Source organism: Petromyzon marinus, chromosome 64, assembly GCF_048934315.1.
Source record: "Petromyzon marinus isolate PM22_M1 ecotype Great Lakes invasive population chromosome 64, UKy_Petmar_22M1.pri1.0, whole genome shotgun sequence".
Classification (NCBI taxonomy): Eukaryota; Metazoa; Chordata; class Hyperoartia; order Petromyzontiformes; family Petromyzontidae; genus Petromyzon; species Petromyzon marinus.
Window position 1 is genome coordinate 5,783,386 of NC_133730.1, and position 23,741 is coordinate 5,807,126.

The window sequence follows — 23,741 nt, forward strand, 5'->3', positions numbered from 1 at the left end:
CCACCCCCCGGCAGGCGCCGTCATCAAGGCCAACTCCCGGCACGGCTCGCGCTTCGAGGTGTTCGGCAACGGCACGCTGGCGATCCGCGGCGCCGTGCTGCAGGACCGCGGCCAGTACGTGTGCACGGCGGCGAGCGCCCTGGGGGCCGCCCGGCTCGCGGTGGCCGTCGCCGTCAGCGCCCAGCCGCCGCGCGTCCTCGTCGCCGCTCGCCACCGCGACGTCACCGCGCCGCTCGGCTCCGTGGCCGAGCTGGCGTGCCCCGCCGAGGGGCGGCCCGCGCCCCAGCGGGCCTGGGTGCTGCCCGACCGGACGGTGCTGCGCGGCGCGGCGGCGGCGGCGGCGGCGGCTGGGCCGGCGGCCGTGCCGGCGACCGGAGGTGAGAGAGGCGGGAACTGGGAAGGGCCGGGGGGGGGGGGCACCGCCTTCCGTGAAGAGTCCGTCGAAATCGTCCCGAGTGGACGCTGGTTGGCGTAAATCGGCGGAGGCAAACGCCGTTGACGCCAAGTTGTAAATGTTTCCGCGGCTTAACTCTCCAACACGCCGCTGAAGTAGCAATTAATTGGTACATTTATATTCACCCGATAAACAGGGACTCCTCTAGTTACGAACGAGTTAGGTCTGTTCGTAAGTCGATTTGTTCGTGAGTCCAACTTTACTCCTGTCAATTCCAAACGTGTTGTACGGCATGTACACTTAAACACGGGAATGGCTTTAAAAGTTGTAAAATGTCCTGTAGATGTACAGTATATGCCCACTGGTTCTTCATGTTCTGCAGATGTAGATGCCACTGGTTCTTCACGTTCTGCAGATGTAGATGCCACTGGTTCTTCACGTTCTGTAGATGCCACTGGTTCTTCATGTTCTGCAGATGTAGATGCCACTGGTTCTTCATGTTCTGCAGATGTAGATGCCACTGGTTCTTCACGTTCTGCAGATGTAGATGCCACTGGTTCTTCACGTTCTGCAGATGTAGATGCCGCTAGTTCTTCACATTCTGCAGATGTGGATGCCACTGGCTCTTCACGTTCTGCAGATGTAGATGTCACTGGTACTTAACGTTCTGTAGATGTAGATGCCACTGGTTCTTCATGTTCTGCAGATGTAGATGCCACTGGTTCTTCACGTTCTGCAGATGTAGATGCCACTGGTTCTTCACGTTCTGCAGATGTAGATGCCGCTAGTTCTTCACATTCTGCAGATGTGGATGCCACTGGCTCTTCACGTTCTGCAGATGTAGATGCCACTGGTTCTTCATGTTCTGCAGATGTAGATGCCACTGGTTCTTCACGTTCTGCAGATGTAGATGCCACTGGTTCTTCACGTTCTGCAGATGTAGATGCCGCTAGTTCTTCACATTCTGCAGATGTGGATGCCACTGGCTCTTCACGTTCTGCAGATGTAGATGTCACTGGTACTTAACGTTCTGTAGATGTAGATGCCACTGGTTTTTCACGTTCGGTAGATGTAGATGCCACTGGTTCTTCACGTTCTGGAGATGTAGATGCCACTGGTTCTTCACGTTCTGCAGATGTAGATGCCACTGGTTCTTGACGTTCTGCAGATGTAGATGCCACGGGTTCTTCACGTTCTGTAGATGTAGATGCCACTGGTTCTTCACGTTCTGCAGATGTAGATGCCACTGGTTCTTCACGTTCTGCAGATGTAGATGCCACTGCTTCTTCACGTTCTGCAGATGTAGATGCCACTGGTTCTTCACTTTCTGCAAATGTAAATGCAACTGGTTCTTCACGTTCTGCAGATGTAGATGCCACTGGTTCTTCATGTTCTGCAGATGTAGATGCCACTGGTTCTTCATGTTCTGCAGATGTAGATGCCACTGGTTCTTCACGTTCTGCAGATGTAGATGCCACTGGTTCTTCACGTTCTGCAGATGTAGATGCCACTGGTTCTTCACGTTCTGCAGATGTAGATGCCACTGGTTCTTCACGTTCTGCAGATGTAGATGCCACTGGTTCTTCACGTTCTGCAGATGTAGATGCCACTGGTTCTTCACATTCTGCAGATGTAGATGCCACTGGTTCTTCACGTTCTGCAGATGTAGATGCCACTGGTTCTTCACGTTCTGCAGATGTGGATGCCACTGGCTCTTCACGTTCTGCAGATGTAGATGCCACTGGTTCTTCACGTTCTGCAGATGTAGATGCCACTGGTTCTTCACGTTCTGCAGATGTAGATGCCACTGGTTCTTCACGTTCTGCAGATGTAGATGCCACTGGTTCTTCACGTTCTGCAGATGTAGATGCCACTGGTTCTTCACGTTCTGCAGATGTAGATGCCACTGGTTCTTCACATTCTGCAGATGTAGATGCCACTGGTTCTTCACGTTCTGCAGATGTAGATGCCACTGGTTCTTCACGTTCTGCAGATGTGGATGCCACTGGCTCTTCACGTTCTGCAGATGTAGATGCCACTGGTTCTTCACGTTCTGCAGATGTGGATGCTGGTTCTTCACGTTCTGCAGATGTAGATGCCACTGGTTCTTCACGTTCTGCAGATGTAGATGCCACTGGTTCTACACGTTCTGCAGATGTAGATGCCACTGGTTCTTCACGTTCTGCAGATGTAGATGCCACTGGTTCTTCACATTCTGCAGATGTAGATGCCACTGGTTCTTCACGTTCTGCAGATGTAGATGCCACTGGTTCTTCACGTTCTGCAGATGTGGATGCCACTGGTTCTTCACGTTCTGCAGATGTAGATGCCACTGGTACTTAACGTTCTGTAGATGTAGATGCCACTGGTTCTTCACGTTCTGTAGATGTAGATGCCACTGGTTCTTCACGTTCTGCAGATGTGAATGCCACTGGCTCTTCACGTTCTGCAGATGTAGATGCCACTTGTGCTGTTCACCTATTGGCATCCTCTGTCTAACACTGTTTGATATTAGGCTCTAAAAAAGACAATGCATCATAGACTTCCAGAGCACGTTTTTGTTTGCATGTTCACCACAACTATGTGTGGTTAATGCGGACATGATTCCTTGCAAAAGTTTTCCGTTTGCCGTTTTGACACCTTACCACAACTGTTTTATTCCCATAAAGGGTAAAACCGACTCTCGTACGACAACAACAACAACAATAATTATTATTCCAACTCGCAATGTCCATCGTCCTCGTCTGCCTGCTTGCGCGCCAGCGGGTGGGCGCGCCAGCCTGGACGCCAACGGCACGCTGCGCATCGCCGACGTCTCCTTCGCCGACCGGGGCCCTTACAAGTGCGTCGCGAGCAACTCGGCCGGCGCCGACACGGCCACGGTGCGCCTCCACGTCCTCGGCCTGCCCCCCAGCATGCTGCAGGGCCGCCGCTCCGACGTCACGGCTCGCGCCGGCGCCGCCCTCGCCCTGCACTGCGCGGCGCGCGGAACCCCGGCGCCGTCGTTGCGCTGGGTGCTCGCGGGCGGCGCCCAGATCCGCCCGTCGCAGTACCTCGACGGGCGCCTCTTCGTCTACCCCAACGGCACGCTGCTGGTGAAGAGCGTCGCGCCGGCCGACGCCGGTGCCTTCGAGTGCCTCGCCACCAACTCGCTGGGCGCCGACCGCAGCGTCTTCGTCGTCACCGTCGAGCAGCACCAGCAGCAGCAGCAGCACCAGCGGCGGCCGTTACCGGACGACGTTCGGCCGCAGCGGCAGCAGCTACCGGCGATCGGCCGGGAGGCCGGGGCGGTCGCGGAGGAAGGCCGTGCGGCCAGGCCCGGCGCGGCCAGGATCGTGGCGTCGACGCCGCGGCGCATGCAGGTTAGCTACGGCGCCATGCTGCAGCTGGCGTGCAACGCGAGCGGAACGCCCGCGCCGCGCATCCTCTGGAGGCTCCCGTCGAAGAAGTTTGTGGACATCTACTCGCGGTGAGCGGGGGAGGCCTTTAGGGCGCGGGCGGTTGTGGGTGGGTGTGGGTGTGCGGTTGTGTGAGTGTGTGGGTGAGCGATTGTGTGGGTGAGTGGTTGTGCGAGTGTGTGGGTCAATGGTTGTGTGTGAGTGAGCAGTTGTGTGAGTGTGTGGGAGAGCGATTGTGTGGGTGAGTGGTTGTGCGAGTGTGTGGGTCAATGTTTGTGAGTGGGTGAGCGGTTGCGTGTTTGTGGATGAGTGGTTGTGTGTGTGTTGGTGAGTGGTTGTGTGTGTGTGGGTGAGTAGTTGTGTTCGTGTGAGTGAGTGGTTGTGTGTGAGTGCTTGTGTGTCTGTGGGTGAACGGTTGTGTGAGTGTGTGGATGAGCGGTTGCGTGCGTGTGGGTGAGTGGTTGTGCGTGCGTGGATGTGTGGATGAGTGGTTGTGTGTGTGGGCATGTGGGTGAGTAGTTGTGTTTGTGTGGGTGAGTGGTTGTGTGTGAGTGCTTGTGTGTCTGTGGGTGAACGGTTGTGTGAGTGTGTGGGAGAGTGGTTGTGTTGTATGGGTGTGTGTGTGGCCGTGGGGAGCGGTGGTGTCGTGGTTACTGCGTCGTGTTACGAACTCGGCGACCCGAGTTTGACTCCCACTCACGGCCAACACCAGTGGTGGCTATCTGAACCGGCCCTGGGCCTCCCCCCAGGTTGACTTGGCCTGAAATTAGTACCTGGCGCGGGCAGGTGTCGCGTATGTATGTATGTTGAACTTCTTTCGCACCGTACGTAACCAACCGTACTAATCGGAGGTGCAGGGGAGAGACAACGAACTAAAAACACCAACAAGCAGTTCTCAGAGAAATAACTTTTAGATAATGATTTAAAACTACACAGCTCCCAGTGGCTTCCGAACATCGGAAGGGAGAGAGCGTTCCAGACGGCCGCAGAAGCGCGTCTGAAAGCGCCGCGCGATGTGGCGACCACCGTCTTTGTTCGACGGCCGGCAGCCAAAAGCTGCCGCTGTTGCTGCGGTGGTGCCGGCCACCTGCGCCCTTCCGACCTTCTAAGCCAGCGGTTCCAAACCTTTAAGGCGCCAGGGACCGATTTCGTGGAAGACAATTCTTTCACGGACCGGGGGGCTGGGGGGGGGGTTCATCATTGGGTCTTTCCCCATTTTCAAAGAAGCTCTCCAGCGACGTTTGTTTTTTTTTACTCATTTTGGCTACTAGGCGTTAGAGCTTGTGGGCTTACCAACACCACGCGACTGAGACGAGTGCGCAGTGCGGGAAAGAGGCGCGGATGGAAGTGGTGAATAATAAAATAATACGGGCGGACCCCTGTTCTAAGCAACTGCTGCTCGCCAACTCCACCCCACCCCTTCCCCACGGCCCGCCGCTGCCGCCACCACCGCCGCAGCTCGGACGAGCGCACACGCGTGCTCACCGACGGCTCGCTGGTGGTGGCGGGCGCCAGCGAGGCGGACGCGGGCGACTACCTGTGCCTGGCGCGCAACGCCCTCGGCGACGACGCCGCCGCCACCAAGGTGGAGGTGCTGCTGCGGCCGGCGCGCATCGACGGCAAGGGGCCCGGCGGGGACCGGCGGGTGCGCTACGGCGGCGACGTCAAGTTCGACTGCGTCGCGTCGGGCGTGCCCAACCCCGAGATCTCGTGGAAGGTGCCGGACGGCACCCTGGTGAACGGCGCCGCCGCCGCCGCCGGCGCGGGTGGAGGAACGGGAGGAGGCGGCGGAGGCGGCGGGGAGCGCAGCAAGCGCTTTGTGCTGTTCGACAACGGGACGCTGTTCTTCGACAAGATGGGCGTGCGCGACCAGGGTGACTACACCTGCTACGCGGAGAATAAGGTCGGGCGCGACGAGATGGTCGTGCGGGTGCTGGTGGAGACGCGAGCCGCCCGCGTCGAGCACAAGGTCTGTGCACCGTTCATTCCTTCATTGTTAAGCGACGGACCAAACTCTATTGCGCACATTTTAGATTTTTTATCGGTCGATTATATTATTTAATGTCTTATTATTTATTTGTTTTTAGCTGGTAAGGCCTGAGGAGCTACACAGTGACCCTGAGCCATGACTTTGGCAACGATGTTTGCCGAGAGGTAAAAGCTTCGTGTCCTTACTAAAATAATAATCGTTAAACTATTAAACGGATTTTTTTCATTCTACCAGGTAAGGCCCCACTGAGCTGTACAGTTCTTTTTCAGAAGCGACCTGGCCATCACAAACAAAGTGACTTATCATCACCACGTCGACATTTATAGCAGCCAAATAATGTGAATGTCAACGGCGCAACACGACAATTTATGACGATGCATTAATTACGACGATTAATTGCGACGATTGATTACGACGATTGATTACGACGGTTAATTGCGACCAATAATCACGGCGATTAATCACGACGACTAATCACGACGAACGAATGAATGCCGAGCGGTGGCGATGCCCGCGTCGTTCCGCAGGAGAGGAACGCGCTGGTGCAGGCCACGTCGGGCTCGACGGCCCTCCTCGAGTGCCTGGTGTCCGGCGAGCCGGCGCCGCGCCTCGCCTGGTCGACTCCCAACGGCGAAGTCCTCCTCGCCCCCTCCTCGTCCGCCTCCTCCTCGTCCCCGCGCCTCCACGTGCTCGCCGACGGCTCGCTGGAGATCCGGGCGGCGCGCCGTCGCGACGCGGGCGACTACACCTGCTCGGCGCGCAACGCCGCCGGCTCGGACGCGCGCACGGTGCGCCTGGCGGTTCGCGACCTCCCGCCGGCCATCAACGGCCTGGCGGGCGACGCGCTGGCGGAGCCGCGGCGCGAGGCCGCCCTGGCGCACGCGCGCAAGCTCCTCCACTGCCGGGCCGAGGCACGGCCGCCGCCGGACGGCCACGAAGACGGCGACGCGCGGCCGCTTCCCCGCGTCGCCTGGGCGGTGCCCGGCGGCGTCGTCCTGCCGGCGCCGTACCGCGGCAGCCGGCTGGTGGTGCACGCCAACGGCACGCTGGAGATCCGCAACGCCCGGCCGTCCGACTCGGCCGACTTCGTGTGCGTGGCCCGCTCCGGCGACGCCGAGAGCCGCCTGACCGTGCGGCTGGAGGTCGTCGACGTCCTCGAGGCCCCGTCGTTCCCCCCGGCCGGCGGCGGCGGCGGCGGCGGCGAGGACGAGACGGTCGCGGTGGAGCCGGGCCGGCGCTCGGCGCTGCTCAACTGCTCCGCCGAGGGCTCGCCGCGGCCCCGGGTGGCGTGGACGCTGCCGGGCGGCGCTCGCCTCGCGCCGGGCCAGAGCGCCGGGCGCTTCTCGGCGGGGGAGGACGGCGCCCTGCGGGTCTCCGAGCCCGGCGCGGGCGACGCGGGCCGCTACCGGTGCGCGGCGAGCAACGCGGCCGGCGTGGCCGAGCGCTCCCTGCGCCTGGAGCTCGGCACGCGGCCCCGGATCTCGCCGTCGGCGTCCCACCCCGGCGGGCTGGTGCGCGTCATCAGCGGCGAGACGGTGACGCTCGACTGCGCCGCCGCCGGCGACCCCCCGCCGACGGTCTCCTGGACGCTGCCTGGCGGCGCGCTCCTGGAGAGCGCCGCCGCCGGCGCCGGCGCCGGCGCCGAGCACGCCGGCCGCTTCTCGCTGCTCCCCAACGGCTCGCTCGTCGTGAGCGACGTCACGGCGCACGACCGCGGCAACTACGTGTGCCGGGCCCGCAGCCGCCTCGGCGAGGACTCGCGCCTGGTGCCGGTCATCGTCATCGCCTACCCGCCGAGGATCACCGCGGGGCCGCCCCAGACGTACCACGCCCGGCCCGGCACGTCCCTGCAGCTGTCGTGCCTCGCCATCGGAATCCCGCGGCCCGACATCACGTGGGAGTTGCCGGACCGCACGCGTCTCTCCGCCGCGGCGGCGGCGCCGGCGGCCGGCGGCGGAGCGTCCGCGGCGAGACGAGCGGCCGGAGGGAAGTTCCTGGTGCTGCCGCAGGGGGCCCTGGTAATCCCGAGCGCCGGGCCGCGCGACAGCGGCGTCTACCGCTGCACGGCGCGCAACCTGCTGGGCAGCGATGTCAAGGCGACGTACCTCTACGTGCTGTGAGCCGCCGACGTCGGCTGTGGCGGCGGCGGCGGCGGTGGACGTGGTGATGGTGGTGGAGATGGTGGTGGTGATGGTGGTGGTGGTGGCAGAGTAGGGGGGACACAGCTGGTGCATCTGCCAGTCGTCTCGGTCGGTCGACACAACGGGCAACTTCAGGGTCCGTTCCGCGTGACCGCCTCCCGCCCTGTTGGTTGGCAGCGAGAGCCTTGGGACACTTCACGCGACGGCCTCGAAGCGCACGCACCTAGCCTGGCACAGGTGCCGCTGTGACGTCACCGCCACTGAGCGACGAATGGTGGGTATTGGTTTTGGCGGAGGCGGCAGCGGTGGCGGTGTTCGGTGATTCACTTTTGCCGAGTCTGTCTGGGTCGGACGATGTTTCTGCGACCAGCACACCATGGTCCAGTGTAACGTCTTGCCACGCACGGGGTGAGGTGGGGGGGTCTAGGGTTCTAGTCCCGCCTACCAGCCACTCGGAAGATGCTGTCGAGCGGGAGATTGAACCCTGGTGGTGGTTTCCAAGGTGGCGACGTTGCGGTGAACTTCCTGCGTGCCGGTGGTGGAGGCGGCTGCGATGACGTTGGCGATGTTGGTGATGGTGGAGCAATCAGTGCATAAGCAAAGAAGATGATGATGATTTTACATTGAACACCTTAGTTACCATGGCAGATGATTGATGGGAAATATGTTGTACACGTTGCCATGATCATAAAACAACAACAATGATTATGATGATCGCATTTAGAGTAGCGATTAAGACAATGATGATGATGATGATGTGAACACTGCACAGAATTCTGGATGATGACGATGGCGATCACGTGATGGTCAGTGGAGACAGTGATGGAATCAGTGACGATGATGACGGTGGTGGTGGTGATTATGGGAACACTACACAGAAATTTGGATGATGATGACGATGATGATGGCGATCACGTGATGGTCAGTGGAGACATTGATGGAATCAGTGACGATGATGACGGTGGTGGTGGTGATTATTGGAACACTAGACAGAAATTTGGATGATGATGACGATGATGATGGCGATTACGTGATGGTCAGTGGAGACATTGATGGAATCAGTGACGATGGTGATGGTGGTGGTGATTATGGGAACACTACACAGAAATTTGGATGATGATGTGATGATAATGAGGGCGAGCAGGTGATGTTGGTCGGTACATGCATTGATCTAACCAGTGGTGACGATGCCGCCAATCAAATCACGATGAAACATTATAGCCATGAAGAGCACACACTATGGACCGAAGCGGTGGCTCTGAAATGCTGACGATTCGCTTGACGAATGAACAACAACAATAACAACAACAACAACAACGCCACGGACATCCTCGACACGAGCGACGAGTCGACTGGAAATCAATAACACGCTCATCACGAACAGTTACTTATTTACGCGGTGGAAGGGGGGCCCACGACCGAATCGGAGGACGCTGCTTTGGCAAGGGAGGGTCCTGCTCCGTCGGGGATGTTCCAGCAACACCGCGTTGCATTGTTGCGTGGTTTGTTTAAGCTGTGGGAGGGAAACGGGAGAGGCCAGAGGACCCCCTCCCCCCCACCACCCTCTTCTTGTAGAACATGGGGAGAGAATACACACAAACAACTCTACACTGAAACTAAAAACGTGTGGCCCACGTCGGGAGTCGAACCCAGGCGGGCAAAGCCTCCCTGCCACCCGGACGTTGAAGTCACGTCGACAGCATCCGTGGTCGATGAGGATGGCGGTGGTGAGTGTGATTGCGATGATGGTGATGGTCGGTATGATTGTGATGGTGCTGATGGTGATGGTCAGTGTAATTGTGATGAAGGTGATGGTCGGGTATGATTGTGATGGTGCTGATGGTCAGTGTGATTGTGATGATGGTGATGATCGCTATGATTGTGATGGTGCTGATGGTGAGGATCAGTATGATTGTGATGGTGCTGAAGGTGATGGTCAGTGCGATGGTGATGATGGTGATGGTCAGTGTGATTGTGATGATGGTGATGGTGATGATCGTTATCATTGTGATGGTGCTGATGGTGAGGATCAGTATGATTGTGATGGTGCTGATGGTGATGGTCGATATGATTTTGATGGTGATGAAGGTATTGATCAGTTTTGTTGCGATGATGATGGTAATGATTGGTATGATTATGATGGTGCTGGCGATGATGGTGATGATCAGTATGATTATGATGGTGCTGATGGTGTTGAAGTGTGATTATGATGATGCTGATGGTAATGATCAGTAGGATTATGATGGCGCCAATGGTGATGATTGCTGTGATTGTAATGGTGATGGTGACGTCACTGCCATACAATTTCACCAGATCAACAAATCTGATGTTGATTCGGCCTCATCAAATGGAAAAAAACAACCGCCCACCCTCCCGAGCCATAGGAATGTGGAATTTACACCGCTGGCTCTGCATGCCTGCAAACCGAGAGTTGAGCACCCGATGCCTCAATGCTCGTTGGAGCAGCAGGAGGATCACACAGGCCTGCGGAAGAAGATGCCGATGATGTTGATGATGAGCATGTTGATGATGATGACGAGGATGTTGATGATGATGACATCATCATATTTAGCAATTCACAAGGGGCACTTATTGACGCGCGGAGTGACGCGCGGAGGGACGCGGGGAGCGACGCGCGGAGTGACGCAGGGAGTGACGCGCGGAGTCACGGGCGGAGCGACGCGCCACGGTTTTTGTAATGACAGCGATGAGAAAACGTTTGCCTGTCACAGCAAGTCCTGGTTTAACGCGCTCGCTGGCAGCGGCGGCGCGTTATAACGGCGCGCGACGTTACAATGGCGCATGCGTTCCACGTTACAACCGCGCATGCGTTAACACGTTATAACGACGCATGCGTTCCACGTCGCGCAAAATGTGTCCCCGCACGGGAGGATGTCGTCGCAGCCACAACGCGTTACAGCGTGAACGCCGCGCGCGCTAAGCAAGCACTTGCCGTACGTAACCTGTAATAAAACACGTTTTTTTATACACACACACACGCATATATAAGAACGCATATGTTTTTGACCTTAATAACGAACGGCGATTGCTGATGATGATGATGATGGTATTGTTATAACAATTATTCTAATAGTGCGCGCCTTTAGGAAATGTTAATCGCTGGGAATTGGACGTTACGCGTCGCCCACGTGGCAAGGATTCATCTTCTTTGGTTCTTTCGGTAAAGTCACGTGGAATGAAAATAAAATTATAAATTAATGAAATAAAATATCGCGTTATTTTATTTTATCAATGTATTATTTTATTCTCATTCTACGTGGTGGTGACTTTACCGAAAGAACCAAAGAAGATGAATCCTTGCAGTCACGAAAGCTTTCAATCTAAATTTAAGGCGCTGGCTGTTCTACCGAGTCTTTCTCTCTACTACCGGTCAGCCTCTGCACTGCGACCTCACTGTCGAACCTTCTCCCCCACACTTATTTCATCCTCATCCCCCCTCCTCCTCCCACTGTCGTGAATATACGAACAACAACAACAACAGCTTGCGGCAAATTCCGCTGCGCGTCACTCGTATCTCGGTGGCGCTGGTGGTGGTGGTGGTGGCGTTGGCGGTTGTGGTGGTGGTGATGGTGGGGGAAGCGGTGGCGTTGGTGGTGGTGGCAGCGGCGGTGGTGGTCACGGTGGTTACGGTGTTGGTGGTGGCGGAGGCGGTGGTGGTAGCGGTGGCGGTTGTGGAGGTGGTGGTGGTGGCGGTGGTGTTGGTGGTGGTGACGGTGTTGGTGGCGGAGGCAGTGGTGACGGTGTTGGTGGTGGCGGTGGTGGTGGCGGTGGTGGCAGTGGAGGTGGTGGTGCCGGTGGCGGAGGCGGTGGTGACGGTGTTGGTGGTGGTGGTAGCGGTGGTGGCAGTGGTGCTGGTGGTGGTGTCGGTGGTGGGGGTGGCGGTGGTGATGGTGCTGCTGCTCGACAACCCTGTGTCTCTCTATCGAGGCCCGTGGAGCAGGAACGTCTGACAATGCGCCGCAGGAAGGGTTGCGCTCGGAGAGACGGTTGGAACAGTAAACATATAAATTTATTTTGCTTATTTTCTTCCATCGCCCTTGTTATTGTTCGTAAATCAGAGACCGCCACGGTGCCTGAGAAGATGTTAACTCCCTCGCCTGGTATGCAGGAGGTCGTGGGTTCGATCCCGGCCATGACGCCTGTATATAAAAAAAATAAACTATTAAACTGTTTTTGTTTTAAATACACCAGGCAAGGGCCCACTGAGCTACGTAACTCTTTTTCAGAAGCGACCTCGTTTTCACAAATGATAGCTCAACAAATTGGCCTATCGCGTGTAAATTCCTAGCAGCCAAAATTCGCTCAATGCGTGGTTCTAAATTGTGGAGGGGAAAACCGGAAGAAGCGGGGAACAATCCACCCGACCGCAGGCAGAACGTGCAAACTTCAAATATAAAGGCGTTGGTGGTCGGGGTTAAACCCACAACCTCCTGTATACCAAGCGAGGTGCTTAACATTTCGCCACCGCACCGCAAACTTGCAGTTCGCAAGTTTCCCTCTCTCCACGTGGTCGCGTGCATTTTTCTCCGGGCCTGCTCCTTTAAATGTCCACGTGATGATGATGACGACGACGATGACGACTCCGACAAGCCACCCCATGTCGCTGAACTGTCACGAGTGACAGCGGGGATCGCTTCCTGACGAACCAGAAGAGCTACACACACGGCAGCCCTGTTGGGGCCTTGCCTGGTTAAATGAACATTAGTGAACAAATGAGGTTGGATAAACAGACGACACGCCTCATCCGCGCCTGTTCGTGCCTCCCCAGAGAACATTTAGAAATATAACCACCCGGCACCATCAGTGTTTCATCAGCAGCAGCAGTAGAGATAGGACGTTGCTTGAATCAACTGGTCTCTATGCGAATCTATGGGTCTCTGTGTGAGTGTATGGGTCTCTCTGTGAGTCTATGGGTCTATATGTGAGCGTATGGGTCTCTATGCAAGTCTATGGGGCTCCATGTGAGTTTATGGGTCTCTTTGTGAGTGTATGGGTCTTTATGTGACTCCATGGGTCTCTACGCAAGTCTATGGGTCTCCGTGTGAGTCTATGGGTCTCTATGTGAGTCTATGGGTCTCTGTGTGAGTCTATGAGGCTCTCCGTTAGTCTATGGGTCTCCGTGTGAGTCTATGGGTCTCTGTGTGAGTATATGGGTCTTTATGTGACTCTATGGGTCTCGATGCGAGTGTATGGGTCTCGATGCGAGTCTATGGGTCTCTATGAGAGTCTATTTGTCTCCATGTGCGTCTGGGTCTCTATGCCCGTATGTGGGTCTCTCTGTGACTCTATGGGTCTCTTTGTGACTCTTTGGGTTTCTGTGGGAGTGTATGGGTGTCCATATGAGTTTATGGTTCTCTATGTGATTCTATGGGTCTCTATCTGATTCTATGCTCTCTAAGCGAGCCGATGTGTCTCTATGCAAGTCTATGAGTCTGCTTGTGGGTATATGGGTCTCTATGCAAATCTATGGGTCCATATGTGAGTCTATGGGTCTCTACGCAAATCTATGGGTCCTTATGTGAGTCTATGAGTCTCTATGCAAGTCTATTGGTCTCTGTGTGAGTCTATGGGTCTCTATGCCAGTCTATGGGTCTCGCTATACGAGTATATGGGTCTCTATGTGAGTCTATCTGTTTCTACGCAAGTCTATGTGTCTCTGTATGAGTCTATGGGTCTCTATACAAGTCTATGTGTCTCTGTGTGAGTCTATGGGTCTCTATGTAAGTCTATGGGTCTCTATGTGAGTCTGTGAGGCTCTCCGTGAGTCTATGGGCGTCCGTGTGAGTCTATGGGTCTCTATGTGAGTCTATGGGTCTCTATGTGAGTCTATGAGGCTCTCCGTGAGTCTATGGGTGTCCGTGTGAGTCTATGGGTCTCTTTGTGAGTCTATGGGTCTCTGTGTGAGTCTATGGGTCTCTATGTGAGTCTATGGGTCTCTATGTAAGTCTATGGGTCTCTATGTGAGTCTATGGGTCTCTATGTGAGACTATGGGTCTCTATGTGAGTCTATGGGTCTCTATGTGAGTCTATGGGTCTCTGTGTGAGTCTATCGGTCTCTATGTGAGTCTATGGGTCTCTATGTGAGTCTATGAGGCTCTCCGTGAGTCTATGGGCCTCCGTGTGAGTCTATGGGTCTCTATGCGAGTCTATGGGTCTCTATGTGAGTCTATGAGGCTCTCCGTGAGTCTATGGGTGTCCGTGTGAGTCTATGGGTCTCTTTGTGAGTCTATGGGTCTCTGTGTGAGTCTATGGGTCTCTATGCGGGCTATGGGTCTCTATGTGAGTCTATGGGTCTCTATGTGAGTCTATGGGTCTCTGTGTGAGTCTATGGGTCTCTATGCGAGTCTATGGGTCTCTATGTGAGTCTATGGGTCTCTATGTGAGTCTATGGGCCTCTATGTGAGTCCGTAAGGCTCTCCGTGAGTCTATGGGCCTCCGTGTGAGTCTATGGGTCTCTATGCGAGTCTATGAGTCTCTATGTGAGTCTATGGGTCTCTATGTGAGTCTATGCGTCTCTATGTGAGTCTATGGGTCTCTGTGTGAGTCTATGGGTCTCTATGTGAGTCTATGGGTCTCTATGTGAGTCTATGGGTCTCTGTGTGAGTCTATGGGTCTCCGCGTGAGTCTATGGGTCTCTATGTGAGTCTATGGGTCTCTATGTGAGTCTATGGGTCTCTGTGTGAGTCTATGGGTCTCTATGTGAGTGTCTGTGGGTCTCTGTGTGAGTCTATGGGTCTCTATGTGAGTCTATGGGTCTCTATGTGAGTCTATGGGTCTCTGTGTGAGTCTATGGGTCTCTGTGTGAGTCTATGGGTCTCTGTGTGAGTCTATGGGTCTCTGTGTGAGTCTATGTGTCTCTGTGTGAGTCTATGGGTCTCTGTGTGAGTCTATGGGTCTCCGTGTGAGTCTATGGGTCTCTATGTGAGTCTATGGGTCTCTATGTGAGTCTATGGGTCTCTGTGTGAGTCTATGGGTCTCTGTGTGAGTCTATGGGTCTTTATATGAGTCTATGGGTCTCTGTGTGAGTCTATGGGTCTCTATGTGAGTCTATGGGTCTCTATGTGAGTCTATGGGTCTCTATGTGAGTCTGTGAGGCTCTAAGTGAGTCTATGGGTCTCTATGTGAGTCTATGGGTCTCCGTGTGAGTCTATGGGTCTCTATGTGAGTCTGTGAGGCTCTCCGTGAGTCTATGGGCCTCCGTGTGAGTCTATGGGTCTCTATGCGAGTCTATGGGTCTCTATGTGAGTCTATGAGGCTCTCCGTGAGTCTATGGGTCTCTATGTGAGTCTATGGGTCTCTATGTGAGTCTATGGGCCTCTCCGTGAGTCTATGGGTCTCTATGCGAGTCTATGGGTCTCTGTGTGAGTCTGAGGCTCTCCGTGAGTCTATGGGTCTCTGTGTGAGTCTATGAGGCTCTCCGTGAGTCTATGGGTCTCTATGTGAGTCTATGAGGCTCTCCGTGAGTCTATGGGTCTCTATGTGAGTCTATGAGGCTCTCCGTGAGTCTATGGGTCTCTGTGTGAGTCTATGAGGCCCTCCGTGAGTCTATGGGCCTCTCCGTCTAAGTCGACGGTGACTGGGCTCGCAGCACCAAGCCGCTGTACTCGCCATCACGGTTCTAACCGCAGCGGAACAACTCGACAACCTGGTGTCGAAACCCAGCTTCTCAGCTGTGATCGCGGTCTCAGCCGCCGCCTGTGACTTCAGCTGGTGGAACTCAAGACAACACCCCCCCACCCCCCCCCCCAAAAAAAAAAATGGCTTTAAATTCTGGTGGCTCATAAAAACACACACACACACACCACACACACCACACACACACCACACACACCACACACACACCACACACACCACACACACACCACACACACACCACACACACACCACACACACACACCACACAGCAACCACACACACCACGCACACACCACACCACACACACACCACGCACATACCACACACACCACGAACACACCACACACACACCACACACACACCACACACACACCACACACACACACCACACACACACACCACGCACACACAACACCACACACACACCACACACACACCACGCACACACCACGCACACACCACACACACACCACACACACACCACGCACACACCACACACACCACACACACACCACACACACACCACACACACACCACACACACACACCACGCACACACCACACACACACACACCACACACACACACCACACACACACACCACACACACACCACACACACACCACGCACACACCACGCACACACACACACACACCACACACACACCACACACACACACCACACACACACACCACACACACACACCACACACACACACCACACACACACCACACACACACCACACACACACACCACACACACACACCACACACACACCACACACACACCACGCACACACCACACACACCACGCACACACCACACACACACCACGCACACACCACGCACACACCACACACACACACCACACACGCCACACACACACACCACACACACACACCACACACACGTATAAATCTGTCCACAAATTGAGATTGAACCCATGGGTGTATCATCCGCAGCCGGCGAAAGCGCCGATGAGGACCTTTCGCCATCGTCACCCCGACACGAAGCTCGCCACGTGTTCGAAGCTCCCAAATAATCCGGAGTGATAACTACACTCTGTAACACGATTTCTGTTCCTGGGTAGTAAGTGTTATTTTCTAATTGCCTATGCCTCTAAAGTACAGACAGTGGCTATTATTATCCCCCACGAAACTTTGCTTTTGTGACCAGGAATTTACGTGAAGGAATGACACAAATGCACACCACGTGTTCTCATTGACAATAGGTACATTTCAAAATAATCACCGTCCTGGTCACTAAAGCAAAGCTTGTGGGGACTAATAGCCATTTTCTGTACTTTCGAGGCCTTAAGCAATCAGGAAATAACACTTACTACCCAGGAGCAAAAATAAAACATTTGTCACAAAGTTATTTATCGCCTCGATATTAACACCACGGCTCGCGTGTTGTTTTTGTTGACTTCGTTCGTTGTTGTTGTTGTTGTTGCTGCTGCTGCTGTTGTTGTTGCTGCTGTAGTGAAAGTTTAGCCACTTATGGCGTTCACGGTCGGGACTAATGTCACTCCTCTCTGTAACTCCTGTTTTGTTGACTTCGTTCGTTGTTGTTGTTGTTGTTGCTGCTGCTGCTGTTGTTGTTGCTGCTGTAGTGAAAGTTTAGCCACTTATGGCGTTCACGGTCGGGACTAATGTCACTCCTCTCTGTAACTCCTGTTTTAGGTCTGTACATAACCGCGTCGCTTTGTATGTCTGCAATAATAATTTGCTGTTTTCTATTAAAACATATGGATCATCTGTTGGTGGTTTGTGTTTCATCATCGATATTTGTCGTTGTTGTTGTTGGAACAAGTGGTTTGTGAATTCGCGAAGTTTTTACGAGTTTTTTATTTATTTAAAGCGTGGCCCAACGGTCCAGGACACACAGAGTTACGATTTTAACAAATCACATCGGGTGATTTAACTCATTTTAACGCAAGTTCACACTGACTTCCATTGTTAACATTAATGCAGGCATGAATTGTCCGTTGAAATTAATTCAGGACTTTTTTGCCATTGTGATGCTACTGTGATGCCAGTATGATGCCAGTATGATTCCAGTGGGATGCCGGTGTTGTATCAGTACGATGCCAGTGTGTTGCCAGTGTGATGTCAGTGTGATGTCAGTGCGATGTCAGTATGACGCCAGTGTGATGTCAGTGCGATGTCAGTGTGATGTCAGTGCGATGTCAGTGTGATGTCAGTGTGATGCCAGTATGATGTCAGTATGACGTCAGTATGACGCCAGTATGACGCCAGTATGATGTCAGTATGGTGTCAGTGTGATGTCAGCGCGATGTCAGTATGATGGCAGTATGATGCCAGTGTGATGCCAGTGTGATGTCAGTGTGATGTCAGTGTGATGTCAGTGTGATGCCAGAGTGATGTCAGTATGATGCCAGTGTGATATCAGTGTGATGTCAGTGTGATGTCAGTGCGATGTCAGTATGACGTCAGTATGACGCCAGTGTGATGTCAGTGCGATGTCAGTGTGATGTCAGTGCGATGTCAGTGCGATGTCAGTGTGATGCCAGTGTGATGTCAGTGTGATGTCAGTGTGGTGTCATAACCGCGGCAATGTTGACACCGCGAGGTCCAGGCACAGCCATCGCTGGCGATGGTGCAGAGACAGAGAGAGAGAGACTGCACCTGGGAGATAATTGCCTAAAATTATCATCCACAGATTTCAAGGGCAATTATGTTGTCGGGTGAGAAGGGATAGTGGTGCGGGAGGGGATTATCTGAACCGGTCCTGGGCTTCCCCTTAGGTTGACTCAGCCTCAAATGAGTACCTGTTGCGGTGTGTGGTAAACATCGCCACTGGGGAGACAAAGGCGGCCGGGTGCGGTGCTGGCCACCCACCCCCTCGTGTGCCGCCGTGCCGCCCTTCATAGGTGGTGGTGCTGCTGCTTGGGGATGGGAGGGGGGATGGAGGGGGGTGGGGGGTGATGGGGGGGTGATGGGGGGGATGGAGGGGGGTGGGGTGATGGGGGGGGGAGTGGGTGATGGGGGGGGCAGAGTGGGTGATGGGGGGGATGGAGGGGGGGATGGGGGGGGGGTCAATCGCTGCGCCGCGACTTTCGGGAGACGTTTTGACTTTTACAGCCTCGCCCATCCTCCACACCCCCCCCCCCCTCCTCGACTCCCACAGCAAAATTAATCAAGGAAGAGCTTAGTGGGCGGTGGAGGGGGGAGTGTGTGTCCCTGTGGTTTCTTCTGACGTCCACCGAACGTTCAGGGGACACCACCGCCGCGACTGCGAGCCGAGCTCATCGCGGGGATGGGCTGCGTCGCTTCATCTAGGTGCAGGTGGAGCCGCATGATGATAACATGATGATAACACGATGAAAACACGATGATAACACGTGTCTTTATTAATGAAGGGTTTCAACTCGGAGTTGGTAGTGTGCCGGGTTAGGGGGCCGTCCATAAATGACGTCACGCGATTTTGGACGATTTTTGTTTTCGTTTTACTTTGCAAAAAGCGACGTGGCCACAAGTAACAGTTTGACAAAATGGCCTTATTGGGTGGAAAATGTATAGCGGCCAAAAACTCTGAACGCGTGATGTGAATTATAAACGTTTGTGGGGGGAGGAAATAACCGCCAGACCCCGGGAAAATAATCCACGCGACCGCAGGGAGAGAGAGAGACACGCAAACTCCAAATATACAGCAGCAGCAGGCGTCAGCGGTCTGGATCGAACCCACGGCCTCCTGTACACCAGGCGAGGTAGTTAACATCTCATAGCCACCGTGATGATGATGAGAGAGAGACACGCAAACTCCAAATATACAGCAGCAGGCTTCAGGGTCTGGATTGAACCCACGACCTCCTGCACACCAGGCGAGGTAGTAAACATCTCCTAGCCACCGTGATGATGATGATGATGAGAGAGACACGCAAACTCCAAATACACAGCAGGGGTCAGGGGTCGGGATTGAACCCACGACCTCCTGTACACCAGGCGAGGTAGTTAACATCTCCTAGCCACGCAGGAGTGACAGTAAATCCCCCTCCCCCCCCTGAGGATATGTCGCCGCGTCTGTCCCGTCTGTCCTGTCTGCCTGCCTGTCTGTCTGACTTATCACCAGCACGCGATGAATATCACCGGGCGCCAATTAGGCCGCTCAGAAGAAACTTGGGGGTGGACGGCGGAGTGGAAGGGCGGGAGTGGGTGTGCATTGGTGGGTGGGGGGGGGGAGGGTCAAAAATCGAGGATGAAAATAATGTTCCAATATCATCTCTCACGACGGTGAGGACGACCAAGAAGAGAGGAGAGTGGGCGGCCGGGCGGGCGGGCGCGTTTGCGGACGGCTGCTGCCCGGTCATTGAGGCGCATTTACAACTGTGGGACTGAAGAAAAAAATCACACGAATAAACTCCTTAACGGAAACAGTTTAATATAACAAAAAAACAAACCACAACAACGGTTTTATTCACAGCTTGGTTGAACTCACGGTCGAGAAGCACGCCTGCTCCCACATCAACGCTTGCTTGATTTAATTGTTTACTTTATGAATGAATCTTCAATGTACAACTTTTGTGTTTCGTGGCGGAGTGATGGTGCCCGTAACTCGTTGACACGGAGCAGGCGCGCCTGAGACACCTGGCGCCGGCATCTCACTGACCTACACACAAATTTATAAATAATAAAAAGCGTCCATACAAAATGTCAATTGCTTGAAAGTCGTAGAATTCATTGATTAATCGATGCCGATTTTGATTGAGGCATGCATTGTCACCGGATCTGAGCACGTGTGCAAAATGTGGAATTGATTGGACTACGGGGAGTCGGCTAACTTTTGATTACAAAAGTGACGTAAAACCGGTGAATAAATCATCGTGGGGGGGGGGGGCCCTTACAATACCGGTAACCGGAATTCAAACTCTGTCCCCCCCCCCACCACCACCGCTCCACACCACCCCGGTTTTAACCGGTTAAAACCGGCTAAGGTTCTACGGGAGATCTTTGTCTGCGTGGATGTGTGGATGGGGAGCGGTGGTGTAGCGGTTAGCGCAACGCTGCGCGACAAACCCTGGCGATTTGGGGAGGCCCGGGACCGGTTCAGAGAATCGTCACTGGTGTTGGCCGTGAGCGGGAATCGAACCCGGGTTGCCGGGTTCGTAGCGCAGCGTAGCGCTAACCGCTACACTACCGCTCCCCACACATACACACACACATACACACGCACGGGCACATACACACACACAAACACCCATGCACACACACACACCCATGCACACACACACACCCATGCACACACACCCATGCACACACACACGGGCACACACACACGGGCACACACACACGGGCACACACACACGGGCACACACACACACACCGGTACACACACACACCGGTACACACACACACCGGTACACACACACACCGGTACACACACACACCGGTACACACACACACCGGTACACACACACACCGGTACACACACACACCGGTACACACACACACCGGTACACACACACACCGGTACACACACACACCGGTACACACACACACCGGTACACACACACACCGGTACACACACACACCGGTACACACACACACCGGTACACACACACACCGGTACACACACACACCGGTACACACACACACCGGTACACACACACACCGGTACACACACACACCGGTACACACACACACCGGTACACACACACACCGGTACACACACACACCGGTACACACACACACCGGTACACACACACACCGGTACACACACACACCGGTACACACACACACCGGTACACACACACACCGGTACACACACACACCGGTACACACACACACCGGTACACACACACACCGGTACACACACACACCGGTACACACACACACCGGTACACACACACACCGGTACACACACACACCGGTACACACACACACCGGTACACACACACACCGGTACACACACACACCGGTACACACACACACCGGTACACACACACACCGGTACACACACACACCGGTACACACACACACCGGTACACACACACACCGGTACACACACACACCGGTACACACACACACCGGTACACACACACACCGGTACACACACACACCGGTACACACACACACCGGTACACACACACACCGGTACACACACACACCGGTACACACACACACCGGTACACACACACACCGGTACACACACACACCGGTACACACACACACCGGTACACACACACACCGGTACACACACACACCGGTACACACACACACCGGTACACACACACACCGGTACACACACACACCGGTACACACACACACCGGTACACACACACACCGGTACACACACACACCGGTACACACACACACCGGTACACACACACACACGGGCACACACACACACGGGCACACACACACACGGGTACACTCTTACCCACTCACTCGCTCACCAACCCATTCAACCCACCTACCCACTCATTCGCCCAATCAAAGGCAAAGATCCCCCGTAAAGCCTGTAACGGACTGTTGGGGCAAGTGCTGCCAGCGAATAGCAGCACTAATGAAGGCTGACAGGGTACACGATGGTTGTGGGCGGACAGCAGAGCGCCCGGCCGCCTTTGTCTCCCTGGTGCTGATGTTTTCTATATACACACGCACACTGCACCAGGTAATTATTTAAGGCTGAGTCGACCTAGGGTAGACCCAGGACCACGTCGAAACACGAATTTTGAGGTCGCCAGGTTCGTAGCGCAGCGCGCTAACCGTTACGCCACCGCTCCCCTAACTCAGCAGACTTTTGGGGAAAGTGCTATTAGCGGAAGCGGTGGGGGGGGGGGGTGTCCAGCACCACGCCAGGCCGCCTTTGTCTCCCCCAGTGGCGATGTTTACGACTGCACCACCACACCAGGTACTCATTTCAGGCTCCAGCCAGCGCAAGTGAGACAGACGCACGCTCGCACGGCAGAAATTCAGCTCCCCGCTTTGCCCCTTTGATGACGGAATGAGTTCCAGAAGTTGTTTCACTGCAAGTCACTGCCATCCACGCACAAAGACAAAGGTCCCCGCCCCGCCCCCATCCTGTATAGCCTCGGCAGACCGTTGGGGCAAGTGCGTCTATTTAACGAGTAACTATGAAGGCACACGAGGGGGTGGGGTGGAATGGGCGGCCACTGTGAACTCAGTGGGAGTGAGAGAGACAACAACATAGACAGGGCTTGAACCAGGTGGTCAATGTTTCTGGGTCAAGCTCTCCGACACGGCCACTGTGAACTCAGTGGGAGTGAGAGAGACAGAGACACACATATAGACCCCAGGGCTTGAACACAGGTGGTCAATGGTTCTGGGTCAAGTGTCTCTCTCACTCCCACTGTGAACTCAGTGGGAGTGAGAGAGACAGAGACACACCATAGACCCAGGGCTTGAACACAGGTGGTCAATGGTTGCGGGTCAAGTGTCTCTCTCACTCCCACTGTGAACTCAGTGGGAGTGAGAGAGACAGAGACACACATACATAGAGGCAGGGGCGTGAACACAGGTGGTCAATGGTTCTGGGTCAAGTGTCTCTCACTCCCACTGTGAACTCAGTGGGAGTGAGAGAGACAGAGACACACACATAGACCCAGGGCTTGAACACAGGTGGTCAATGGTTCTGGGTCAAGTGTCTCTCCGACACGGCCACTGAGAACTCAGTGGGAGTGAGAGAGACAGAGACACACACATAGACCCAGGGCTTGAACACAGTGGTCAATGGTTCTGGGTCAAGTGTCTCTCCGACACGGCCACTGTGAACTCAGTCGGAGTGAGAGAGACAGAGACACACATATAGACCCAGGGCTTGAACACAGGTGGTCAATGGTTCTGGGTCAAGTGTCTCTCTCACTCCCACTGTGAACTCAGTGGGATGTGAGAGACAGAGACACACACATAGACCCCAGGGCTTGAACACAGGTGGTCAATGGTTCTGGGTCAAGTTGGTTCTGGGTCAAGTGTCTCTCTCACTCCCACTGTGAACTCAGTGGGAGTGAGAGAGACAGAGACACACACATAGACCCAGGGCTTGAACACAGGTGGTCAATGGTTCTGGGTCAAGTGTCTCTCCGACACGGCCACTGAGAACTCAGTGGGAGTGAGAGAGACAGAGACACACATATAGAGGCAGGGCTTGAACCTTGGATCTCAGCGGTCCCAATGTAAGGTTAA

The 23,741-nt window shown here is 54.7% G+C and overlaps 1 protein-coding gene across 1 annotated transcript in view; it reads left to right on the forward strand.

The window, feature by feature from the left end:
- The window catches only part of LOC116938045 (uncharacterized), a 26,227-nt gene extending 8,894 nt beyond the window's left edge, over nt 1-17,333 (forward strand). Inside the window, exons 3-6 of the mRNA XM_076054112.1 lie at nt 15-377; nt 3,158-3,863; nt 5,251-5,761; nt 6,310-17,333. Of these exons, the coding sequence (XP_075910227.1) occupies nt 15-377; nt 3,158-3,863; nt 5,251-5,761; nt 6,310-7,902 (3,173 nt within the window). The 3' untranslated portion in view covers nt 7,903-17,333. The remainder of the gene's footprint in view (nt 1-14; nt 378-3,157; nt 3,864-5,250; nt 5,762-6,309) is intronic.
- Nucleotides 17,334-23,741: the final 6,408 nt, after the last annotated feature.